At 41.3% G+C, this 25,592-nt stretch overlaps 1 protein-coding gene across 3 annotated transcripts in view; it reads right to left on the bottom strand.

Moving 5' to 3' along the window:
- CDIN1 (CDAN1 interacting nuclease 1) overlaps positions 1-25,592 on the bottom strand; it is a 1,534,920-nt gene that overhangs the window by 455,751 nt on the left and 1,053,577 nt on the right. Inside the window, exon 11 of one of the 3 annotated variants that reach the window (XM_044075938.1) lies at positions 14,990-15,148. The exons of the other annotated variants lie outside the window; for them this stretch is intronic. Coding sequence (XP_043931873.1) covers positions 15,082-15,148 — 67 coding nt within the window. The 3' untranslated portion in view covers positions 14,990-15,081. Of the gene's footprint in view, positions 1-14,989; positions 15,149-25,592 lie in introns of those variants that run through there. 3 annotated transcript variants of the gene reach the window in all.

The following is a 25,592-nucleotide window of genomic DNA, read 5'->3' as shown; positions in this document are numbered from 1 at the left end:
GGATACAGCATCCGTGAAAGCGCTCACATCTCTTTGTTATTGAAAGGTTTTTATTTGTGCTTTTGGAACTGCTCATTTTTTATATTGGACTATACTTATACTGGTTGAACTACAGATTGAACTACAGATTGACTGCACTCCTTCTTGCTTGGTTTTTTTCGATATATATATATATATATATATATAAACTCAGGAACCACAGTTCCCAAGAATAATTCTCTCCAGGTTGTCTAAAGTGCCAGGAAGGGGGATGGCAGGGTGGGAAGGTGAGGAGGAATGAAAAAAGCCAACACAGATACCAAGTTATGGTAAGTAAATAACCAATAAATATGATGTCTCTTTCATTCATCCTCATGTATGGGTAGAGTCTCCAGCTATGCAACTCCTGGGTGATCTCAAGGAAGGATATGCTGGAGCACTGCCAAACTGAATGAAACCCTGCTCTGAGAAACAAGATTCAATTTATACTGTGATACAAATGTGTGAGTAGCACAGATATAATCTAATGAAGTCCTGGAAGAAAAGGCAGATGAGGTGGACATAGACATGGTTGAGTGGGCCTTGGGAGGGTGAGGTATCTGTAATCCAATTTTATTATGATAGTAACATTTGAAGCTGCCTGACCTAGGCAGCTAGCAGAGAAGGAAACAAATAACTAAACTGACTTTTGAAAGGACTTAGTCCTGTGCAAGTAAAAACGTAACTGTCTGTGGACATATAACGAATGCAACAATCATTCTCCATCATTACAGAAATTAGGGAAAAGACTGGTAGTTGGACAATCTGGTTAAGATTGGCCTCAGTAGATACCTTGGCATAAGGAAGGGTTTGTACGAAAGGACACTCTATCCTTGTTGAAAATTATGTACAGTGGTTTAGAAGATAAGGCCTGAATTTCAGATATTCTCTTAGCTGAAGTGATAGCAATGAGAAGAACTGTTTTCCAGGAAAGAGGCTTTAGGTCACAGTCACCCACCCGCTGATTCAAAAGGTTTTTGAGTTAAGTTCTGCAAAACCAAGGTGAGATCCCATGGTGGAGAGAGATCCTTTAACGGAGGCCTGAGGAGAAAGACCCCTTTCAAGACAGCCTTGCATAGTTTGGAACTTGAAGGGCAGCTGAGAACATTGCCATAATGAAAATTAGAGACAGTTGCTAACTGGAGTTTGATGGTGGAGAAACTAGCTCCTGCTTTTAAAAGAGATGCCAGGAAATGCAGAACATCAACAATAGGTGCCGAAAAAGAGTCAATGTTTTTTTTTGGAAGCCCAGAAGGCAAATCTTTTCCATTTGCTGCAGTAAACGTTCTTAGTAGCTGTTTTTTGAGAGGCTAAGATAATATCTCAGACTGGGTAAGCAAGCCTGGACCTTTGAATGATCACTGGAAGTAGAGAAACCAAGCGGTCAATTTCAGGGACATCAGAATGGGATGATAACCCTCTATGGGGTGATGACGATCCTGTTTGGGATCCAAAATCCATGGAGGGTGCTTCAGGTGAAACCAGAGGAAGGGGAACCAAATCTGACGAGGCCAGAAGGGGGCAATGAGGATTACCGAGGACTTCAGATGCTTTACTTTCTGTACAAATGTGGAATCAATGGTAGTGGGGGATAAGCATAGAGGAGACTAGGGGGTCAATCGTGAACCAGAGCGTCCCTCGGGGACTCACCCATAGGGGGGAAAGTACAGTGTGTACACTTACCATAAATGTAGATGTTCGAGTGTCTTCACTGTTGCAGTCATGACTTTAGGGTTCTCCCCTGCCGGCAGGCAGCCCTTGGTCGGCCAGAATCCCAAAGTCTGGGTCCGGCGTCGGCTGTTCAGCCATGCTCTTTGACGTCAGAGCACCAGGAGTACAAAGCTGACAGCCGACGCCATGTTTTCCAGTTTTTCTTGCCCCAGATGTCAGGAGTCCCAAAATGAATAAGGTCCCATACCCTTTGCAAATACACCTCAGAAGAATGGTGAAAAAAGGAACCACACAAAAGTAAAAATAAGAGGGGAGGGAAACTCAGACTGCAACAGTGAAGACACTCGAACATCTACATTTATTGTAAGTGTACACCACTGTACTATGTTCATCGTGTTTCACTGTCGCAGTCATGACTGTAGGGTAGAATCCCAAAGCAGAATGAAAGGGAGGTGGTCATAAAGTAGAGGGGGCGGTTATAAGGCCCTGCAAGACTGCAGAAGCAAAGCCTGCCCTAGACTTAGAGTAGAGAGGAAGATTGTAGTGCTTTGAAAAAGTATGCACTAAACTCCAAGTTGCAGCTTCCAAAATGTCTTTGGTAGGAACTCCCCTGAGGAAGGCAGCGGAAGTGGCATCAGCTCTGGTGGAATGAGTCCTTATACTCCCTGGGATTTGCTTTCCATGGAGTGAATAGCAAAATCTGATTCCATGAGGAATCCATTTAGAAATGGTCTGTTTTGAAATGGCTTTACCTTGGGAACTTGAAGCATAAGAAACAAACAATTGTTCTGGTTTCCTGATGTCCTTGGTTCTGTCCAGGTAAAAACGTAGTTGTCTGTGTACATCCAAGGAATGTAAGATCCTTTCCCCTTTATTTTGAGGAGTGGGGAAAAAAGTTGGCAAGTGAATAGTTTGATTTAAAGCCACCTTGGAAACCACCTTAGGCATGAAAGTAGGATTAGTCCTTAAAGACACCCTGTCTTGATGAAAAATAATATAAGGTTCCACAGCCATAAGAGCTTGCAACTCTGAAACTCTCCTGGCAGAGGTCAGAGCTAACAGGATGGCTGTTTTCCAAGATAAAAACTTGATGTCAGAAGTGGCAGCAGGCTCAAAAGGAGGTAATGTGAGCTTTTCCAAAACATAGCTGAGATCCCAAGCAGGAATGGGAGGAGATCTAGGGGGCCTTAAGTTCTTAGCTCCTCTGAGAAACTGTCTCATGAGCTGGTGGGAAAAGATTGGAGGGTCTGTATTATAATGAGCAGAAATAGCAGAGGCATGTATCTTAATGGAAGAGAAAGAGAGACCCTTATGTAAGAGGTCTGTCAGGTAAAGTAAAATCAAAGGAATGTTAGGAAGAAGAGGATCAGAATCCTGAGCCTGCATCCAGGAACAAAATCTTTTCCATTTTCCTGCATAAGATTTTCTAGTGCTAGGACGTCTGGCTTCTAAAATGACATCCATAACCTGCTTGGGTAGGAGAGAATGAATCAAAGACCCTGGATTAACCAGGCCGCCAGGCTGAGTGTTCTGACATGGGAGTGCAGAACCTGACCCTGGTGTTGGGACAGAAGGTTCAGAGTCTGTGGTAAAATCCAAGGGGGCTCCAGACAAAGGTTTTTCAGAGTTGGGTACCAAAACTGTCGAGGCCAATTTGGGGCCAGCAAGATTATCATCTTGGGCTTGTCTTGTTTGATCTTTAATAATATCCGTGGAAGAAGTGGAAGAGGCGGAAAGGCATATCACGAGAGGTTTCTCCAACTGAATGATAGTGCATCCACTTTCCAAGCTTGTTCGTGGAAAGTCCTGGTGCAAAAAATCTGTAGTTGATGACTGAGGTGGGATGCAAAGAGGTCTATGTGAGGACATCCCCAGACTGCTGTTATCATCTAGAATATTTTGGTGTCCAGCATCCACTCGTGTGGGTCCGAAAGGTTTCTGCTCAGACTGTCTGCCAGGAAGTTTTGCTTCCCTGGTAGAAACTGAGCTTGAAGGTCCAGATTGCAAGCTAGAGCTGTGTTCCACAGATCCATGGCTAGTCTGCAAAGGGGGTAGGAATGAGATCCCCCTCGCTTGTTTATGTACCACATAACTGTGGTGTTGTCTGTCCGTATCAGTAGTTGTCCTGGTTGTAGAAGATTCCTGAAGGCCAATAGGGCTTTCTGAACGGCTAACATTTCCTTTAGAATGATATGCAGGTGCTTCTGATCCTTTGTCCAAAGGCCTTGCAGACAGTTGCCCTGAAAATGGGCTCCCCAGGCATAATCTGAGGCATCCATGGTTAGTATCTGAGTGGCAGGAGGCAGGCAGAAGGGTTTTCCTTTGTTTAGAGTACATGCCTTGGACCACCAAAGGAATTCCTTTTGAAGACAAGGCAGGACGGAGATCAGTATGTCTAAACTGTGGCAATGCTGAGACCATACACTTTTTAGGTACCACTGTATTTTCCTCATATGTAGTCTTGCATATGGTACGAGAAGGATGCAGGAGGCCATGTAACCCAAAGCCTGCAGGAATCTCCTTGCAGATAGCTGAGTTAAAGTTGCCAAGGTTTTGAAAGTTGAAGCCAGCTGCAACTGTTTTTCGTATATCAGAAATGCCATCTGGTTTGTTGTGTTTAGAGAAGCGCCCACAAAAATTATCTGTTGTGAGGGAGTCAAATTTGACTTTTTTATGTTTACAGTGAATCCCAGGAACTTGAGAAGATTCTGAACAAACTGTAGATGCTGGAGTAAGACATCCTTGCTGTCTGCCTGAATAAGACAGTCGTCCAGATAAGGGTAAATATGAATTCCCTTGAGTCTGCAATAAGCTACTACTGGAGCCAGGCATTTGGTGAAGACCCTGGGCGCAGTAGACAATCCAAAGGGCAGCGCAGAGAATTGAAAGTGCCTCGATCCGGCCTTGAACCTGAGGTATTTTCTGCGGTCCTGTCTGATGCGAATGTGTAAATATGCCTCCTTTAAATCTAAAGTTACCATCCATGCATTTTTGGTCAGCATTGGAAGTAGCTGCTGTAGAGTAAGCATCTTGAATTTTGGTATCTCTAGAAAAGTGTTCAAGACTGACAGATCCAGAATGGGTCTCCATGAATTTTGCTTCCTGCGGACTAGAAAGAGCCTTGAGTAAAAACCTTGTCCCATCTCTGAAAGTGGAACTAGTTCTATGGCTTTCATAGCCAAGAGAGCTTCCACCTGGTTTAAGGCCTCTGTCCATTGATGTTTTGGAAGATCTGGCCATCCGCTTGGCCTTGGTAGGGTATGAAAATGGAATTTGTAACCTCTTGAAACCACATCCAGAACCCACTTGTCTTGGGTTATATGAGTCCAATTTTGGTGAAAAAGAGAAAGTTTTCCTCCGAGAGGGGCTTCCAGGCAAGAAGTTCCTGCAGCCCAACAGAGGGAATCATTGAGTCTGATTCCTATGAGCTTGCGACCTGTCCTCTCCTCCCCTAGGGGTGGAAGCAGTCCACTGTCTTGGTCTATAAGAGGCTTGTGTTTGAGGCCTTCCTCGGGAGCGTCTGTATCTACCCCTCTGAGGCCTGTCTGAATTGGGAAAGGACCAATTTTTAGTAGGCCAATTCCTACTAAATCTGGGTGGCTGTACTTGTACGAAATCTTTAACTGTTTGCATGGATTTTGCCTTGTCCTCCATCTTTTTAATCACCTCTTCAGCATTAGATCCAAACAAAACATTATGCTGAACAGGAGCATCCAATAATTTAGCCTTTACTTGATCTGGCAAATTTTGTTCCTTTAACCATGCATGCCATCTAATTACTGTGCCAGAGGCAGCGGCCCTACAAGAAGCCTTCAAGGCATCAAATCCACAGTGTAAACCATGCTTCCCAACTTGTTCAGTGGCATGCATTAAGTCATGTAATTCCTTATCATCTGCACAGGCGGAAATGGAAGTTAGCTTTTGTTTTAAAACAGACAGGAGAAATTGCTGGTATTTCAGCATATGAAACTGACAATTTAAAGCCCTAATAGATAAAGTAGCAGAAGTGTACACTTTTTAGCCCCATCTTTCTAAAGATCTAGAATTCTTCTCAGTGGGAATGGGGTTTTTAGCAGAAGCGGCCTTAACTCCCTTAGGACCCTGAGAAATGGTTTCAGGGTCAGCAGTAGGGTTCTTATATAAAAACTGGTGGGAATCAGGAACTCTGTAATATCTGTCAGGCTTAACAGGAGCTGGAGGAAAAGAGTCAGGGGTTAAGTTAGCCTCTGAAAAAGCATCATCCACAATATCCAAAATAGGAGGAATAGCCAGGGGTCTATGTTGGGGAAGAAGAAGAAAATCCCTTAATCTTTTCTTAGATTCTGAATACTCCTGTCCTTCCCAGTGGAAATGTTCCCTCATTTCATGCAAAGTTTCCCCAAAAGAGAAGTCCTCAGGGGGAGAAGCTGAAGGAATGGATTCCTCAGCATCAGAATCCTCATAAGGAGGGAAAGAATAATCCTGGTCAGAAGAAGAAACTGAAGAAACAGAAGCCTGATCAGAGGAGTCATAATAAACTTCCTGCCTTGGCCTTTTATCTGGAGGGGGATGTGAACCCCTAATCATAGTAAGTAAGTCCTCCGCCATCTTAACTAACTGTTTCTGTGACTTGGGAGCTGGATCAGAAGAGGCCTGTGTTGCAGTCTTTGATTTGGAAGGAGTCTTTGCCTTTATTAGAAGCTGAGTAGGCCTGAAAACCCCTTCGGAAGCCGGTACCTGCACAGTGGCTCCGGACCCATCCGAAGGAGCATTGTCCGAAGGTCCTGCAACAGAAATATTCAAAGGCCTAGTTGGCTCCTTGTGGGAGTCCGTTTCGGCCATCGGTTCCGAAATGGCCGACGACAGGGGCTGCAAAAGCGCCTCACTAACGATGGCCGAACCTGAAAGCTGGCTCTGCTTGAACGATATCATCTGATTTGGACCTCGGAGGTCTGTCTTTGTCCTTGCGTCGCTTGTGAACTCTGGTAGCCGGAACCGTATCCGATGACATTTTGTAATTAAAACACCTACCGAAGTAATGAAATGCAAAATCGTACCTTCGTTTAATAGTACGTTGATTGAATCTAGCACAAAACCGACAACTAGCTACGTCGTGGTCAGGGCCTAAGCAAGGAATACAGTAAGAATGAAAATCCTTATGCGGTATTTGCTTCCCACATGAAATACAATTATTAACTTTTTCTGACATCGGACTGGAGCAAGAAAAAGTTTCAACGGGTACTTAGCTTTGAGTAGAAGAAGAAAGTCTTCGGACTGAAGTTTGTTCAGAAAAAATTGTCAGGAGTCAGCCGACCGGCACTTGCGAACTGCTATCACCGCACGGCAAGAAAGACTGGAGAACATGGCGTCGGCTGTCAGCTTTGTACTCCTGGTGCTCTGACGTCAAAGAGCATGGCTGAACAGCCGACGCTGGATCCAGACTTTGGGATTCTGGCCGACCGAGGGCTGCCTACCGGCAGGGGAGAACCCTACAGTCATGACTGCAACAGTGAAACATGAACATCAGAGCAAAGTAGTTGCTGCACTTTTTGTTCTGGGGGGAACAAATAGGTCGCAGCAAGGTTAGCCCCAATGGCTGAAGATCAAGTCCGCTACTGATGGATTGAGTGACCACTCTTAAGGGGTCAGAATGGACCTGTTGAGCTTGTCTGCCAGGACGTTGAATTTTCCCGGTATGTGTGTTGCAAGAAGAAAACTATCCAAAGACATTGCCCATTCCCAAACCTTCATGGTCTCTCTGCACAGTGGTTAAGAGTGGGTTTCTCCTTGTTTTGCTGTACCACACCACTGACATGTTGTCTGTGTGGATCGCAATCGTTCTTAGAGAATGTCCTGAAAAGCTTGCAACATGAGGAGGACGGCTCTCATCTCCAGAACACTGATATGCAATCTGGTCTCTGTGCGTGTCCACATGCCTTGGAACATCTTTCCCTTGTAATGCCCCCCACCCCAACTGGGAAGCATCCATGGACACCGTGCCAGAGGGGGGTGGGAGAAGGCAAGGCCTGCCTAATGCTAGGTCATCCAACAGAAGCCTCCATTGAAGATGCCTTCTGTAAACCGGAGTCAGCTTGACAGGAACACACAGAGGCTGGTAGGGTATAGACCACTGGGCAGCCAGAGTCCATTCAAGGACTCGCATAAAATATCTTGCAAAAGGAACTAATGAAATGGCAGCTACCATAGATCCTAGAGCATGACGAATTAGCCTTGCTGGAGGAAAAGCTAGATTCAACACTGCTCGGATATGATCTCTCAATGTTACAATGAGATGAGGGGGAACAGCGGTAATCTGATTGACTGTATCCAAGGCAGCTCCAATGAACTCTAAAGTCTGCACAGGGGAAAGATTTGACTTTGCCAGATTTATAGTGATCCCCAGATGGTTGGCAAGGTTGAAGAAGTAATCCCTAGGCTGTATTAGTTGATGCCTGGTTGCGGCAATAAAGTACTAGTCATCCAGGTAAGGAAACAGCCGGAATCCCTGCAGTCTGAGATGAGCTATAAGTACTGCCATACATTTGGTAAACACCCTGGGGGATTTTGTGAGTCCAAAGGACAGAGCCCTGAATTGAAAATGACTCGCTCCCAGCTGGAAGTGCAGATGACTCATGGAGCACCTGTCTATTTTGATGTGATAGTACGCATCCTTTAAGTCTTCAAAGCACATCCAATACTCCATCCGCAGCAGCAGCAGAAAAATGGACTGAACCATCACCATTCGGAACTTTGCTTTCTTTATAAACAAGTTTAACTTGCTTAGATCCAGAATGGATTGCAGATCCCTGGTTTTCTTTGGCACTGAGAAGAAGTGACAGTAAGTTCCGAATCCTCTTTGTGCGGTCGGAACCTCTTGGATGACTCTTTTTTGCAGTAGATTTAGAATTTATGATACTGCGAACTCCCTCTGACTGGGTGGAACGTTGGGGAGCCTCTTTGACCTCTCCAGAGGAGAGCTGAGAAAGGTAATAGTGTAGTCTCAGGATATAATCTTTACTACCCACTTGTTTTGTGATATATTGGTCCAGGGGGTAGGGTGCAGAGAGAACTGACCCCCGACTGCCTCCAGAGATGAGCAATCAGGCAATGCTTCAGGAGTGCTGGACGGGCCCATCAGAGAAGGGTTCCCTGAAGGCCTGATTCTGCGGACCCCCTCTGCCTTTGGGCCGATGTCTCCCATCAAAACTTCCTCCTTTGCCCCTAGAGGAAGAATCCCCACATTGATCTTGGGAAGACCCCTGGGATTTACAGAGCCAAGTTTTCCTTCCATTGCGCTGATTTCTTGAAAAGGTGCACTGTGGAGTGGAGAACTTGACCCCAATGGTAGACAACATCTTCCCTTCTTGCTCGCTATGGGTTAGGGTCTCTTTGACCAATGGACCACAGAGTGAGGTTCCATCGAAGGGGGCATTAACAAAGGATGCCTTAAAGGGCTCCACAAAATCACAAAGCCTCATCCAGGCATGTCTCCTAATAGCAATGCCTAAGCACACTGCTTGAGAGTGCCAATAGGAAATCAGCCTTATAAAGGAGTTGGACAAGGACAAAACTGTAGCCAGCTGGGGAGAGACGTTTTTGAAGTCCTCTGACGACATGGTCTCTGACAGCTCTTTCACCAGGTCCCTTTGCAAGTGGGTAAAATGCGCCAGGTAGTTCAACACCCTCAGCAAGAAGGTGGCCGAGGCGTAAATGCTCTTACCAAACCTATCTATTGCTCCAGACTCCCTGTTCGGCGGATGGACAGTGGAGCTCTGTTCCGTTAGCTCCTTTATGGTAGCTGCTGCCACAACCATGGCATCCACTGGAATACCCTTACTCTAATAAGGTCTATCTTTGGGGGAAGACAAAAATCTGTCAGGGCACTTGGGGATCAATTTGACCGAGTCTGGCTCTTTCCAGACCCAGCTGGACACCCAACCAACTAACTCGCCCACCGGAGGAACCACCCAGGATGTAGCTGGGCCTGTCCCCAAAGGCCTCTAAAAATACGGACACCCCAGGGGAGGGAGGTTGGCCTGACCAATCACCTCTCTGCTGTAGAATCTCTAGAATATCTCAGAAAGAGATGTCCTTGGGTGGTGATCTTGTCATCCCTCCCCTTCATCAAAGGTCATATCTTCGGTGACCGACTCTAATGGGGCATCAATGTACCTCCTTTTGCATGTCCTCTTACAATGAACTTCCTCTGCCGGGTTCTCCCTCTGGGGAAAGTGTTTGGAAACCAGTCTGGACGGACTGACTCCAGAAAGGAATAATAGGCTCAAGTCTCTGATCCAAGGGAAGTCCTCAGGAAGGATCGGGGATCAAAAGGACTGGATCCCTGTTGGCAGAGAAAGCCCTTTTCTACCACAAGAAACACTGAAGGACCCAGAGAATCCCTCCACAACTCCACCAGAGCCAGGGCTACAGAAGATGAAAGGACTGGAATCCCAGAGCCCTGGGTCCCTGGCAGAATCGGACCTGAACTGTCCAGTGCCAAAGCACTGAGAGGAAGAGACAGCTCTAACAACAAAGGAGTCGAACCCCTTCCCCAGATCCAGCTGAGACATCGTGGATCTGAGACCCGCTATGATCTGAAGACAATGTTACAGAGGAGGTCAAGGCAACGGTCAGAGTGGAGGAAGGCAGGCACCATGCACTCGACCTCAGACCCTTGATTGGCCATGACCCTGTGACTCTGACGCCAAAGGATGGATTGGAGAAGTAGACTGGACTTGAAGGAAGACACTCGCAGAACCTGTAGGGGATAGAGCCAAGACGACCCCCAGCTGGATCAGAGTCTTGAGGATCTTCCTGATCATCCTATCCATGTCAGCCTCCGAAAGACTGCTGGAAGTCCTGGAGGAAGGTATGGAGGGGGGTTCTCAAGTGCCGTGATGGAGTCTGTTGTAGACTAGGGAGAGGAGCTGACTCAAACCTCTGCACTGGTGTAGGACCCTTCGCTGTCAGAACCATAGTTTCAGGTGAGCGTGTGATCAGGACAGACCCCACAGGATCAGAGAAGAACTTCAGATCCCATAGCCGAAGTAGGTCTGTAATCTGAAGTGGTTGGATCCACGGACCTCCAGACCTTAGCAGGTAGCTCAGAAGGCAACCTCGAAGACTTATGAGGGCAATTCTTGCAGTCATAGAATCCTGAATGGCTCGGGGGGGTTTGAGCCCCTGGAGAGGAAATGGGCAAAAGACTCTCCAAAATCAGTTTGTTTCTGCGATCGTCTATAGCTCTTGGGTTAAAACTTTCACAAATAGAGCAGGCCACATGTAGATGCTCAGCAGCCAAGCAATAAACACATAAAGAATGTGCATCGGAATGTGGGAACTTATGTCAGCATTCCGAGCATTGTTTAAACCCAGAGGATTTGTCAGCCATCACAAAAAAATCTTTCCACACTTACACGAAAGAAAAGAACTAGAAGAAAGCCCCAACAAAAAGTAAATGTTTAATAAACAAGAGTTTTTTTTTTTTGTTTATCAAAGGAATGGAAGGGAAGAGTAAAACTAGAAGGGGAGCCGAACAGAAAAACTGCTACCAGAGCATGGGAAAATTTAGTTAAAAGAGCCATAAAGGCAAGTGAGAAAAACACCACACACACTATACAAGAAGATACCCAAGGGAAACCACTGTGCTCTGGCACTCAGGCGACCACTTCTGATTCTGCTGGCAGCAAAATGAATCTGAGGAGGCTGCTTGGAGTGCAAAGCATTGTGGGTAGACTGAGGAGCTTGAAAACCTGGATCCTAGTCTGAAGAAATGAGGCAGAGTCAGATCCGAGGAAGGATCAGTAACCCATACGTGGGGTGGAATGAAAGAGACAACATCAGATCTCTGCCTTTTAAGGAGTGGGCACCCTATTGTTCCCTTCCTCAACACATTTTACAAAAGAGGTTATTCCTTGCCCATGATGTAACTGAACATCTTTGAAATCAGATGACCTGGGACTTTTGACATGGAGTCTATTTTGTAACTATTGTCTAACACAACCTTTAACCATTTCACATGTCCTTTCAATTTTTCACATTTAGAATTCCACTACAAGGAAATCTGGTATAAGATGATGGGCAAAGAAAGCAGAAAAAAGGAGGATGGTTTTCTCTGTCCCAGCTGTGCAGGATGGGTTAAAGAAGCTCAACAGAAATGGAGTTTCTATCAAAAATGGAGGGGAAGCCATAAAAAATAGTTTCTCCTTTGTGTGCTCCAATACTCTATGCAAGCATATGCTCCTTTACTTGTAGCTCACTTTACAACTAACATCTTAGAGAAAACACTGATCAAAAGACTTTTTCCTATAAATGGGATATCTTCTCTCTGCACAGTTTTGAAGAAAAAGAAGCTGAAAAAGATACAAATAATTAAATCCATAAAGTTAATAGGCAATTGGATGAAAAAAAAAGGTGCATAGCCACTGCAATTCGGGTCCCTATTATGTTATCGAATGCGTTTTAACTGAATTGTAAATAGCGAACCGGCAGAACAGCGAAGCGGCTTTTCAGTAAATTATTTCCCTGGGAAAGAAGTCGCTTAGCCACTTCGTTAGTTTTCCGTGTTTTGCACTGTAGTGCGGTTTCGGAGTGCGGTCTCTCAGATTCCCTTATCCGGTATGGCTCCCGAACGTAAATGTGCAATAGTTACTGACCTTAGGGTTAGGGTGCGGGTTAAGGTAAGTGCATATCTAGTAATGTATTTAGCATACACTTTAGGGTTAGAAGTAGGGTTTAGTTAAGTGTATATATGTTTACTTTTTGTGTGGGGGGGGTTAGAAGTAGGTTTAAGTTAGGTGGATATATGTTTTTAACTGTTTACTTTTTTATTTTGGGTTAGAAGTAGGGTTAAGGTAGCTGTGTATGTGTTTTGACTGTATTTTTTTTTTTTTTGTGTGTTGGAACAGCGATTTCTTCCCCTCGGAAAGAAATCGCTGTTCTGAGCTGTCGATATTTTCAGCTTTCAGTGAAATGGGGTTGATCATTCATCGTTCGCTGTTTTCAGCATTCGATAACGTGATATAGACCTCTGCAATTCCACTCTATTTTCTCCCTCCATCTATAATGACTTCTTGGGACAGCCCAGATGTGAATTTATGGATCAACATCCACTAATTAAAGTTGGCTTGAAACAGAGTTAGGGAGCTGCTTTGTTTGACATAGAGTTGGAGCTTATTCCACAGGTAAATGATCCTTTGGGATATATAGCTATTACAATACAAATAGCATAATTCAAGATAGTCTAGCCTGGGTAACCACAAATATATCCTATGAAACTTTCACACTGGAAAGCCTAAACATCAACTGGCAGATCCCACTACAGCCACAAACCAAATCCATCCAATATTAATCTGTACGGCTTCACCCAACTCATAACTTGTATCACCAGATATTACAAATCCAGTAAAAAACACTCTACTGTAGAATGGATGTTACCATATAACCCACAAAATATTGCCACCTGTGGCATCCTCTCTGACTCATTAAGTGATCACCTCCCCACTTATTTTATAAGGTGTCTGCAATACAGTTCCAGAAACCATCACTTCATCTTGTCCCACAACCTATTTCCATTCAATAAAGACATATTCATCACTACCTTGAAAAAGCACAACTGGAACATAGTAAAACCACTACCTCTAGATGAAGCCACTCTACTGTTTAACACCACTTTTCTTTTCATCCTAAACAGTCATGTACCAGTCCGCAAGAAGACAGTAAAAATACAACCCAGACCCATAGCTCACACAATACCAAACAACTCATGACAGAATGAGACAGAGCATGAAAATCATGGTTAAAATATAAAATTGACCAAAACCGTCAAATCTTTACATAACTAGGAAATCTTACCAAAATGAAAGTCATTACAGACAAGAAACACCACTACCCTTTCCTTCAGAAAACACATCAAGAAAATCCCAAACTATTCTTGAAAATCTCAATAATTCCTTCAGCCTAGATCTCCCCAACCCACTCATTACTCCAATGAATCAACGTATAAGACCTCTTGAAGATTTAATACCCACTTCATGTAGAATGTAGCTACACTTCTACAAGACATCCATTCCTCTAACTCAACTAACACTGACATCCTCTCTGTCAAACCATCCTCAACAACTCAGATTGTAATTATACCCTAAACATGATATGATACTAACATCAATAACAGTTATCCACTTGAAACTTTGAAATTTGATTAATCTCTGTCAAGTTGTCTTATGTTGTGAACTAAAAGTATAACCTGTTGTACCATTTGAAACTATAAATGACGACTTTGTTTCCAGCCTGGTTTTAAATTTGGGTGTTTATTGCTGCAAAATAGAATCAGTCACTCTTGAATTACCATCTCCATTTGAGCTGTATAGGTTCATGTACAGCAGGCTCTATATTTACATCATAGATTGCGAACTCCCTGAGGTGAACTGTTATTGGAAAGACTATCACCCTGAAACAAAATGTGGAAATACCTTAATGGCACCATTGAGGGGTCAGACTTAAACCTTGAACTGCTGGCTTTGTTTGATGAGTATGGCTGCAGACTCATGAGACTAATTATTGAAGAGAATTGCTGTTCCTTTGGGTCATATGTTCATAGGTAGGTACTAGGCTATCTGTCCGAGGGCATTTATAAGCCTAGCCAGAGTGTGTCGCCTTTTGCCACCCCATTGATTAATTAACTGAGCCTCTGTCAAGCAGAAGTGAAGTGATCCCAGGGGTGTATTTTCTGTTACCCATCCACTCATCAAGGTTTCTCTTGAAGAGTGTTAGTGAGGGGCTCTGCCTAATGTAGATAGGAATTTTGTTCCAAAGCATGGGGAGTCTCTGTGACAGGAATCTATCCCTCTAGCATGTTCTATTTATTGTTGTGGCGAGGTTTAGCTCACTAGAACGCGTGGCTTGCAGTGACTTGGATTTCTTTAGGTGGAGCATGTCCATCAATTCTGAGTTGGACATGGCTTTGTAAGTCAGGTGCCACTGACTTTCAGATATTTCAAAATTATTTTCTTCAGTAGTGAATTCTATGACCATTTCAAAAATTAAAGCGAAATGACAGATCATTAGTTGTTTGTTCTTCTTCATGCATCCCTGGTAACATCATCAGTGCCCAACACAACATGAGCATGTTTGATTATTAGCTTACAAATCAGCACATTTATATAAGCAAATCTGATTACTTTTACTTCAGCTACTAGATTTTGAAACTTTCTACTATTCAGTGCTGTTACAACATTTATACTGATAATTTCCTGCCTCAGCTAAGTTCTGTAATATGCATCAAAGTCACTTCTCAGAACTTACTACAATTTATATCTCTGTGTGATATTTCTTGTTTATTCAATTTTAATGAATTTTAATTTTTTGTACACATTTCTATAGAGCTTCTTTACACTTTGTTACATTGTACATCTATTATTGCTTGGAGCTTTTCTCCTGGAGCTTCTGTTGAACAGGGGCACTGCACCCAATCAGACTTTCCCTGTAAACAAAAGCAAGCAAATAAATGAATAAATAAATACAAAATCTGCAGCCAGTCAGTCTGAAATGCACACCTATGAAATGAAGGTGTTCTGAAGGCAGAGTGAAGCAAAGCATAATGTTTTGAGTGAACAGGAAGCAATGATGGCTAACAAAAAAAAAAAAAAAAAAAAAAAGAATGTGATTGGCTGCCTAGTATGTCTACAAACCATGCATTGCAAATAGTATGTGTAGGCTCTCTCCCAAACACAGCAGCAACAAAAAAATAAAGCTTCTGTTAGAATCACTAAAAGTAAATGGCTGCCATATTACCCTCTCAAAAAACTGTGATATAGCCCTCAAAAGAAACACAATAAAATGATTCTGGCAGTAATGTTTTTCACACTTTAGGTATTTCAGAATATAACCTAAATCATAATTAGCACAGCGTTCCTAAACTATACAACAAACTAGCCTTTTCTGTATAATTAAGCCTTGTATAAATCAAACTAGCTTGTGGCATACAGGAATAAAGCCATGACTATGTGCCACGTCACATGAGTTCACTTAGGGATCAAACACTGGAAGGGTCAAGCAGGGAAGGTGAGAGTGAGTAGACAACTCCAACTCTGGCTTGCCTACTCTGAGGTGAAGGAGGTAATGAGGAATGCTTCACTGCTGGGCCTTACTGGTAAAGTAGGACAACATTAAGGTACAGTTCAAAGGAGGCAAACTGATGTGTGCCGCATGATTAAAAAACCTTTTCCTGGTGAGGTACAGAAGCCTCTGTAAACAACAGCACTTAACACTGCCACCAGTTGTCACTGGAGAGTGCATAGGTAAGGCTGGCTCACATGACTGTCGCTCTGGGCACTCCCAGACACCAAACCCTTGCCCTGAGTAAATGAACAGACTGACAGGAAAGGCCTGGGTCAGAGGGCTTTTGCCCAGCCTAGGAGTGAGATGGCTTTCACATTCATTGTAGAATGACTGCATCAACTGGGTGCCTGGCAGTGTAGAGTCACTGGTTTGGGGGTCAGCAAAAAAAAAAAAAAAAGGGGTGGATTTGGGAAGTAGTGGTCTGAGTGGGTCAGAAAGGTCATTGAAAAAGTGTTTGTGGAGAACTGAAGTTTGCTGCACTGCTTCACAGCTCCTGTAGCTCATACATGATGTTTTGTATTCATTATAATGCCTATTTTATTAATAAGACTCCTACTTCAGTCTAGAGAGAAGGATCAAACCATGTCCCACTCATTTGCAATGCATCAAGCAGAGGCCTCACGCTGGCCAGCTCTGTTTCCTGGATCTCTGGGAACTGTGATCTGTAGCAAACAATAAGATCCAAGTGTACACCATAAGGTTGTCACATACCTGTTTTTCTTGACTCTAGAAATCTGGTTCACTAATTCAGAAATGACTTTACAAACTTCAGTAATCTACTTGTCATGGCAAAAACAGAATAACACTGTCTGTACAGTTAATGCTCCCAGACAGCAGTTTTTTCTGCAAGCATCACTTCAGTGTGAAATCAATGCATCTGAGGATGGTCATAAAAATTAAAAAAAAAAGGATATTGCTTCTCCAATGATAATGAGCAGATGTGCCCGCTTACATCAAAAAACGGGTATAGTGATGGGATGGAACAGGTAAGGCAAGGCAAGACGAGGGGTAGAGCTGGTCAGAAAATGCAAGGGGAGTGGATTTTTCAGGTTTTTCCTCTACTAAAAGCAGCTATGCTAAGACACACAGCATTGTCCAATTCTCAGCTCGGACATTTCTGGATAAAGGATGGCAAACAATGCAACTGTCTGCTCATATGCATTATATATTGTAATGACCATTACCACATCAACTACAACCTGCCTAAGGTGCTTTTGTAAGTCAATGTATGCCTACCTAAGTTTACACCAAGACTCTTGTTTGTATACCGCTTGATGGGATTCTTCTGTAGGTGGCATGCTGCTATCACAAAGCAGCCTTTTCTAAAGTTTTGAAGGTCACCTGAATGTAGGCTGTTGCTGAACATATTCAAAGGTAACTATATTTAACTTTATGATTGTGCCACATGTTATGAACCAAAAAAACAGAAATAAAAAAGTAACCTTTAAATTCTTTTTACATCTTTCCATTATGTCTGCAGTCTAGAATAATGCCAGTGGCTGCTCTTTGGTCAGTATAACACTTTAGAGTTGTGCAACATTTCTACCAATTTGTGAAATAACCCTGAGCATTTTTTTTTTCACAAAATCATTTTTAGTACCTCACAACTTATATTGCCACTTCAAAATTATATCCAATATATTAGGCAATGACTACCTCAATTAAAAAAAAGATTATATTAGGCAATGACTACCTCAATTAAAAAAAAGATTAAATAAAATACTTAAAGATTAATGTACATAAAAACTGCAGCTGTCTAGTATACAAGTATACCAAGGCACTCAGGGGGTGTACAATATAACAGCACTGTACTTGCAAAGAACAGTAAGTCAGTTACTTTTTAGGCTCTGGCAGCAATTTCTACAATTTATACCCCTTCATGTCTTACTGCTTTTGTACAGGGCAACAGGTGTCCTTCATATCAACTCATGCTAGCCAGGTCCCCTTAGTGCAGGAATGACAAATGTTTTGATCAAAGTAAGCTTTCTAAAGGGAGTCTACATTATAACCTTGAACGATTAAAAGAGCAAATGCTCTTTAATCAACCCCTTAAAATGGAAAGCACTAAATCCTGAGCACATGGGAAAAAAAATCGCTGGGCCGTTTTTGGGACTTTGCCATTTCCTCCACTGTGGTGTGATCTTGCAGTTGGTATATTTAAGTAGAGGGGGTGTGGGGGGTGCTATATTTTGTGTTTGGATTTTTTTTTGTTTTGCGGGGGAGCGGTTTTTTTCCCTGGGAAAAAAAAAATCGCTGTTCCGTGTGTTTGGGATTTAGTGCTTTCGATTTTAAGGGGTCGATTAAAGAGCATTCACTCTTTTAATCGTTTGAGATTATAATATAGACCCTTCTAAAGGTACATTCACAACAAAACTTTTATTGAAGCCTGAGGTCCATAACTAGCTTACATTCTCTATCTTCTTGGGTGAGAAAATACATCAGTTGAAATCTTACCTCTTCAACTTCCTATGGACTGATCCCATCATGTCCTGGCTAACCACATTACCAAATCTTCTTACAGTAGAGACATCTCCAGTCTTTGGGACATGAGGGAGTCTGTGACACTGAAAAATGACTCTAATAACAAATCCATTTAGAACAAACTATTGCTGAGGTTTGTATAAGCAGAACACGCCGACAGCAACTATTCCTCCACCTGCCGCGAAAAGAATCAGTAACACTGAAAAGATAACATTTACTGCAATTTTACTGTCTTCCAATATTTTCTAAATATGGATCAATTCTCTCCCTAAACAAGACAAGGTCATCAAAAATAAATTAGTAGATAAGGACTAGGCATCATTTCATGCTGCTCTTAAAGTACAACTGCAAAAGAGACATAGACAAACAGTCATTGCAACTGCATCATTAAAAAAATACTGACATTTGTAACTGGCAGGTACTGCTACTATACAATCCCGGTTTTTCACCTTGTCACCCAGTCCAGGAAGCAGAGATGAAACAACAGCTGATAAAGCTCTTCAGAAATGGAAGGCATAAACTGGATAAACAGTCAAATTTAATGCCAGAGAAGTGAATGTAGATACCCTTCCATGAACTTTGAACTATGAGGGAACAGATGGAACATATAAACCTACTCATACATTGCTAGTATCATGGGAACAATGCTCCAAGAAAAATTCCATCCATTATTTCAGTGTTACCTCTACTCATTTTTCCTCAACACCACTAAGATGTCAAGCAAATAGCCAGAACTTTTAAACAGGTAACACTTTAAAGAGTTCTGATACACTGAAAGATTATTTTGTCAAATGTACGTAACTTCTTCCAATATTGTTTTACCTCAGATGATGATATATTAAGTGAGTGAGTGCAGTGTGGGTTGTCTTCCACTTCACCCAAGTCCAGTAGGAATTTATTTTATTTGGTAATGTCAATGAAATGTTCAAGTGATGTGTTTGTAATCCACCAACCATGCCATAACCATTTACAGTTTCTGAACACTGCTTTATTCATAAGTAATGATACTCAAGACAACACTGAAGGTTTCCAAACAACTAAACCTATTTCCAATCTTCTTTTATATGTTCTATTTCTTTTGTCAGCAGAAATAGTGCATCATGCATTTTTTTATTAAAAAAGTAATGATGTTAAAGTGTCAGCAGAAGAATACCTGGTAGCAGATTTACAAGCTGCTATGAAACCCTCCTCACAAAAGCAGACTTTACTGAACCTTCAAAAGGTGTATGTAGTAGGAATACACTAAAAGTTATTCCTTTTAATGGACAGTACTATACCACACTTTAAACTGTAGCATACCTCCTGCATAAATGTATCATAGCCTGTTAATTATGAAGAATGCCTACAAATAAACATTCTCCGAGACATTTCCTATTTAAAATGAACCAACTGAAAGCATTCTGGCTAGTACAGAGCTACAGAAAACATGCAGAAACTGTCTATCCAGGAGAAATGTTTCCTCTTAATATCAGCTGGCAAATCAACTTGACACTGGTATTCATCTGTTAAAGTGTAAAAAGAAACTTCTCAAACCTGCAGGTGAAACTCAAAAAACAATACGGTAGACTTTATTTCCCATATCCCCAAACCATGGGGAAAACAGAAACACCTTGCAAGTATAAAAACAGGACTTTCATGTACTGCAAGTCTCACAGTACACCAACATGTAAGACAACTGGGGATTCTTCAATTTCATAAATCTGAAGAGAATATTTTCCTAGAATAGTACGTGACCATGGAATTATATATAAAACAACATTACATTCCCAATATGAAATTTACCCTAACTTTTCAGCATTCAGTATACCAAAGAAGTTCAAAAGGTAGATTATCAAATAATAATCTATATGCACTCCCTGCACTCCAGCCGAGAATCGAACGGGAGAACCTCACAGCAAGAGGTTCTCCTGTTCGATTATCGGCTGGAGTGCCTTCTGTGTGGAGTCTGCATGTCCTCCCTGCGGTTGGGTGGGCATTTGAAAGACATGCGTAAATGGGCGGGCTTTCGTTGAAGGTCGAGCTGGCACCTCGGCGTTCATGAAAATCTACTGCCAATCATTAGTGGACTGGAGTTCCGCTGTGGCGACCCCTAACCGGGAAAAACCGAAAGACAACAATAACAATCTATACGTCCTGATCAAGATATGATACAGCCCAATAAACAAGACCTACAATACAGTTGAGAACCTATATTAGTTTGGAATGCTATATTATAGGCATGGAAGGTATAAATCAGTTAGAGTGAAGCAACACAATAATGATAATTGGTAAGAAAATCAAGGAACACAGGGTGCGGACACAAAACCATATTTGGTTTCTTAAATAATCAGCTTGCTCTCAGTTCAAGAAGTGTACAATTAAAGAAATTCATCCATAAATATCAGTAGCATACAGCTAAACTGTGCAATATTTATTAGATACAGAGACATGAATATTAAAATTACTTCTAAATAATCCACAAAATTTAGAATCAGACAATGAACTGAACTTAAAATGCACTTTAACAGACAGAAATCCAGCAATCAGAACTTTGTCTGTGTTTAATTAATGCAATAAATCTTGAGCTTGTATGGTTGTATTTCACTACATTGCTGACTCACTACATCAGTGTTAACATCAACCACAAACAATCAAAATACACAATATTAAATAAAAAAAAGTTTTATGCAGGGGGATAAGCCCCCTGGATCCCTTCCATGTACAGAGTTGCATGTCCCCCACCACTTCTACTTATATATGTATATATGTTGATATACATATGGCATAATCTATAAATATCTGTACACACACACATAATCATAAAACAATTCAATGATATCACTTCCTGTGACTGTCAGCTTAAGTCAACCCAACAATGAATATTCAGTGACTGCAAACTAAGTAAATGAGTATAAAAAAACTGCATTTGCAGGGGGGCACTCCCATCTCTTCATACATTAATTCCAAGATCATACAACAGTGGAGTAACAGAAAACCTGCTTATCCTCACCGTTTTATTATTGATAAAATTGAGCAACTACATTTAAAAATGAGCAACCCATCCTTGACAAGAACAACCTGATTTAAATATATGTAAAGTCTGATTTATACACTATATATACATTTATATACACACACTCACACACATATATATATATATATATATATGTGTGTGTGTGTGTGTGTGTGTACACAAACACACGCGTATCAAGAACACTATATATACATGGTCAAAATTCAGAATCAAATTAAGAAGACAGGAAAAAAGTAAATGAAACAGGGCCTATCTAATCTTAAATTATAAGGAATCTGTGCTTCCAAAATATGGATCTCTGAAAAGTCAGTCTGATAAGAAGATGAAGAGACACACACACATACACACACACGCGCGCAGACACACACATACATACACATACACACACATGCACAATAATGCGCTGTGTGCTTTAAAACAGAATGTTCTAATATATCCACATTTGAACACATGGTGGCAAGATAATAGTGATTACAGTTAATATTTCAGAATATGTGGTGCTTGCTCAGTGAAAATTGCTCTACCTGCTGACAAGCATATCTTACATTAATAGTATGCCATTCTCTCTGTAGCTGTAGATACTTGAATTATACATGTCACAAAACTATAGGAATATGTGTGTCCCAGTAATCCTACATTATGAAATGGTTTCTGGATAATTCAGCTTCATAAGATAGCCAACCTGGATGTACACAAGTATTTTAACTTAGCATAACCCAATGTCTCAAAGGATTATTAAAATAAACATTCAGCATGAAAGGCCATTATGCAAATCAAACAACAAAACATAACAAATCACCATAACATGAACATACCACTAAAACAAAAGTGAAAGAAAATAATAAATTAACACCCTAAAACAGGATCCTTGTATTCTCCAGAGGCAAAAAACATCTACTAATTGGCATATAAATCATACACTATATACACACAAAGCAAGAAATTGCTTTGAAAATAAGACATCTCCCCCTCCCATCCCATTCAGTTTAAAAAAAACAAAGACCACATGAACTAGTAAAACAAGGTAAACAAGCTCACTATATCAATGTGTCAGAAAAAAAGTGACACCAATAACTACAGAATTGTAAACCTGCATAGATATATCAAGAAAACAGAAAACATACCACAGAGGTACTAATATGCCAGCTCAGAAATTCAACACTAGGTTCTAAATGATCTAAGAATGAAACAGTACAATAAACAAGGACAGTACAGCTATCTGCTTCAGAATTTGTATTGAATTTAATGTACAACACAGCAGGCACCCTTACATTACACTACACACCTTTATTAATAAAATGTCTTAACTAAAAGATTATCCAACATGCCTCAATGAATGTTTGGTGCAGAAGATACATGCTAAAAGAAATCTGCTATCCTCAGTCTTAATTTATTTACTGTCACTGCTTTCAGGTTATCTCAGAAAGGGTGTTTTGTTGCTTTAATGTGTTTTCCAGTTAACACACACACACACACACACACACACACACACACACACACACACACACACACACACACACACACACACACACACACAGAAATATTCACATTAAACTCTGTCTCCTGGAGTACAGGGATGGAGTTCTGACTATGATCCACTCACCAGAGTTGGACAAGTGGTTTGGTCACTGGGAGAGCCAAGAGGGAAGGTGGGAAACATTGGCGCTTCTCTAGCTCACCAGTTCCAAGAGGAAGGGGTTTCTGCCCGTGATTTGTGCTGTAATCATGAAGCAGATCGACATCAGCATTTCGGCATTAAAGGGGGACCTGTGATGCCACTTAACTCTGCTCAGTTAGGACACAAACAAACACACCCACACACAAAACTCTATTGTGCAGAATAGATTATGTGATGTTGGTGGTTGCTCCCTTTTGACCCACCTCCCATTCCTGACCTACCATTCGTGTTCTCCCAGCCATGGGAGATGGTATCAGGGACATTAAGGTAGTACAACCAAAATAATCAGGCTCAAAAGGTTAATTTGAGTGCAAAAAGGGAAACTGGCTAGGCTTAAAATGTCCCACAAGGGCAGCAAGCCTGGTACATACGTATGAACCTAAGAGAGCAGCTGGTTAGCTAGAAGGTACATAAAGGGGGCCAAAAGATATTAAAAAAAAAAACACCATGTTAACTGCATTATATTGTAGTATTTGAAATCATTAAGATATTTTGTTAATAGCTATCTGCTGACTTAATAAAATGTGCAGTCATCTGTTTTATCTTATTTTAAATCAGCACTCTCAAACAGATGCATAATGCAGATTTCTGAATAGGGTTGATAGTCTGATAACTTCCAGGAATGGCAGGTGTCCTACTAGACTGCTGTATAACAGATAACAAAATGTATTTTTTGCACTCCATACTACAAGTCTGTACAGCAAGTTTAGCACATATTTTTTAATTGTGAATTATCTCTTCTTCTACACTACAGCTGCCCACCCCAAGGGCATAGAGTGATAAAGATCAGACTATGTTCCAGGTGACTCAAGTTCAACACTTAAGAGCACAGGTGGGAAAGATGGGCATAACCATCCTGGAGGAAGGTGAGAGAGAGGCACACACTGAGGGATACAAATAAGTTGTTCTCCCTGATGAAGTGGTGTTCTTGGGGTGGTCAGAACATCCTGCTGACAGCAACCCCCTTTTCAGAAGGGATGGTGCTGGGCAGCCCTAACACTCATTGTAAGTCACTCGTTGTAAGTCCCATCATGGGTTTCACAGGTGTGTGCATGAGGTAGGGGATACATAAAAAAAACACTGCAGCAGCATGAAAACACATGGGCACACTTCATTCACCTTGCTGGCAAAATGCTAGTTGAGCAAGTTTGGGGAAGAAGAAGCAGAGATAGGCAGACCTAGAAAGCAAGGGGAAGAACTAGGAAGGAGCCAATGGTCAGCCATTAGTGAGATATAAAAGGTACTAAAAAAGTTAAAATGAGAGTAGTACAACAATTTTGTACTTTCACCAAGATACAAAGGAACTTAAATATTCCAGTAAAACATCATCGCTGAGTTTGAGTTTAGAAAAGAATGTAAACATAGAATGCACATTATGTTGGAACTACTTTCATTCCAGTTTGACACAGCTAAGTTCAAAGCACCAGTTTTTCAGAATACTGGCTTCTAAAACTATTTGGCCAGAAGGAACGAGTGAAGCACAATAGTCTACATAATAGAAATGTAGCCATATTATCATGTCAGGAGTCTTAATAAATAATATAAAACACAGAAAATGTGGTCTAACCTCCATGAGGTCTATATTCCAAGTGAATTTTCTGTACGGATTGTGTAACAAATGAAATGCAAATCATTCTAGAAAGTTTATTAGTCTTAAAGATATATATTCGTATATGTATGCCTGTTTTTTTACTACACACACATAATGTCAATGATGTAAATTAACCTTGACAGTATATGAAGCATGGCCTGGGCTACTTATGTCAAAATGCAAACTTTCTCTCCACAGTCCACAGTCAAGATTGCATTCCAATAAATGAAATTCTTTTTCAGTAGAGAACCATACTTGCAAAATTTAACAGGGCTATTAAAAGTCCAGTTTAGAAACAGTTCTTGGTGTACTACATCTTCATTTTTTCATTTATTGACTATCACAGTTGAACCACACTCTGTTTTCTTACAAAAGGACATGCTTTGTCAATTCTGATTGCTCATCTTTCTGGAAATTCCGTTTTAATACATTTGACTTATACAAATGTCAGCAGTTTCTTCTATACAGCTTACAATCTTCTCCAAAGGCAGCATCAGTCTATGCACTTCCCAGTCATTTCTGAATACTTACATTTTGTCAGACCTGCAAATATGGTAATCTTCTGCAGTTTCTTTTGGAATAATATATGTCTCCGATTCTTTTTTTCTAGTATTTCCATTTTTTATGTTCACTTTCTGGCATCTGGTAGTTGAAGTAGTAGAGATACTTTCAACATTTTGTCCATCAACATTTGAGCTGGTGCAAAAACCCTACAATAGAAAACTCATATATTCTAAAACAGCACTATGACAATCCACAGAACCTTTGCTACAATTCTTTCTCATAAGATTTTTCATGGTCTGAACAAAGCTCTCCACTTGTCCATTAGATTACACAGTCGTATCTGTAAACTGTTTCTGAATTCTCATTTATGCAAAAATTTTCTGAATTCCTGATCTTTGTATTGTTGATTTGCCATTGTGGTACGGATTGCAGGTGGCATACCTTTGCATTACTCATTTACTTTGAGGTGAAATATCTTGTCGAATATTATATCACTTATTTTTTTTTTTGTGTTTTACTATGCACAGATGTATAACATA

This window comes from Protopterus annectens, chromosome 1.part1 (genome assembly GCF_019279795.1).
Source record: "Protopterus annectens isolate FY-2018-M chromosome 1.part1, PAN1.0, whole genome shotgun sequence".
NCBI classification, from domain to species: Eukaryota; Metazoa; Chordata; order Ceratodontiformes; family Protopteridae; genus Protopterus; species Protopterus annectens.
The sequence above is the reverse complement of the archived record's forward strand: the minus strand, read 5'-3'. Positions and strand labels throughout refer to the sequence as shown.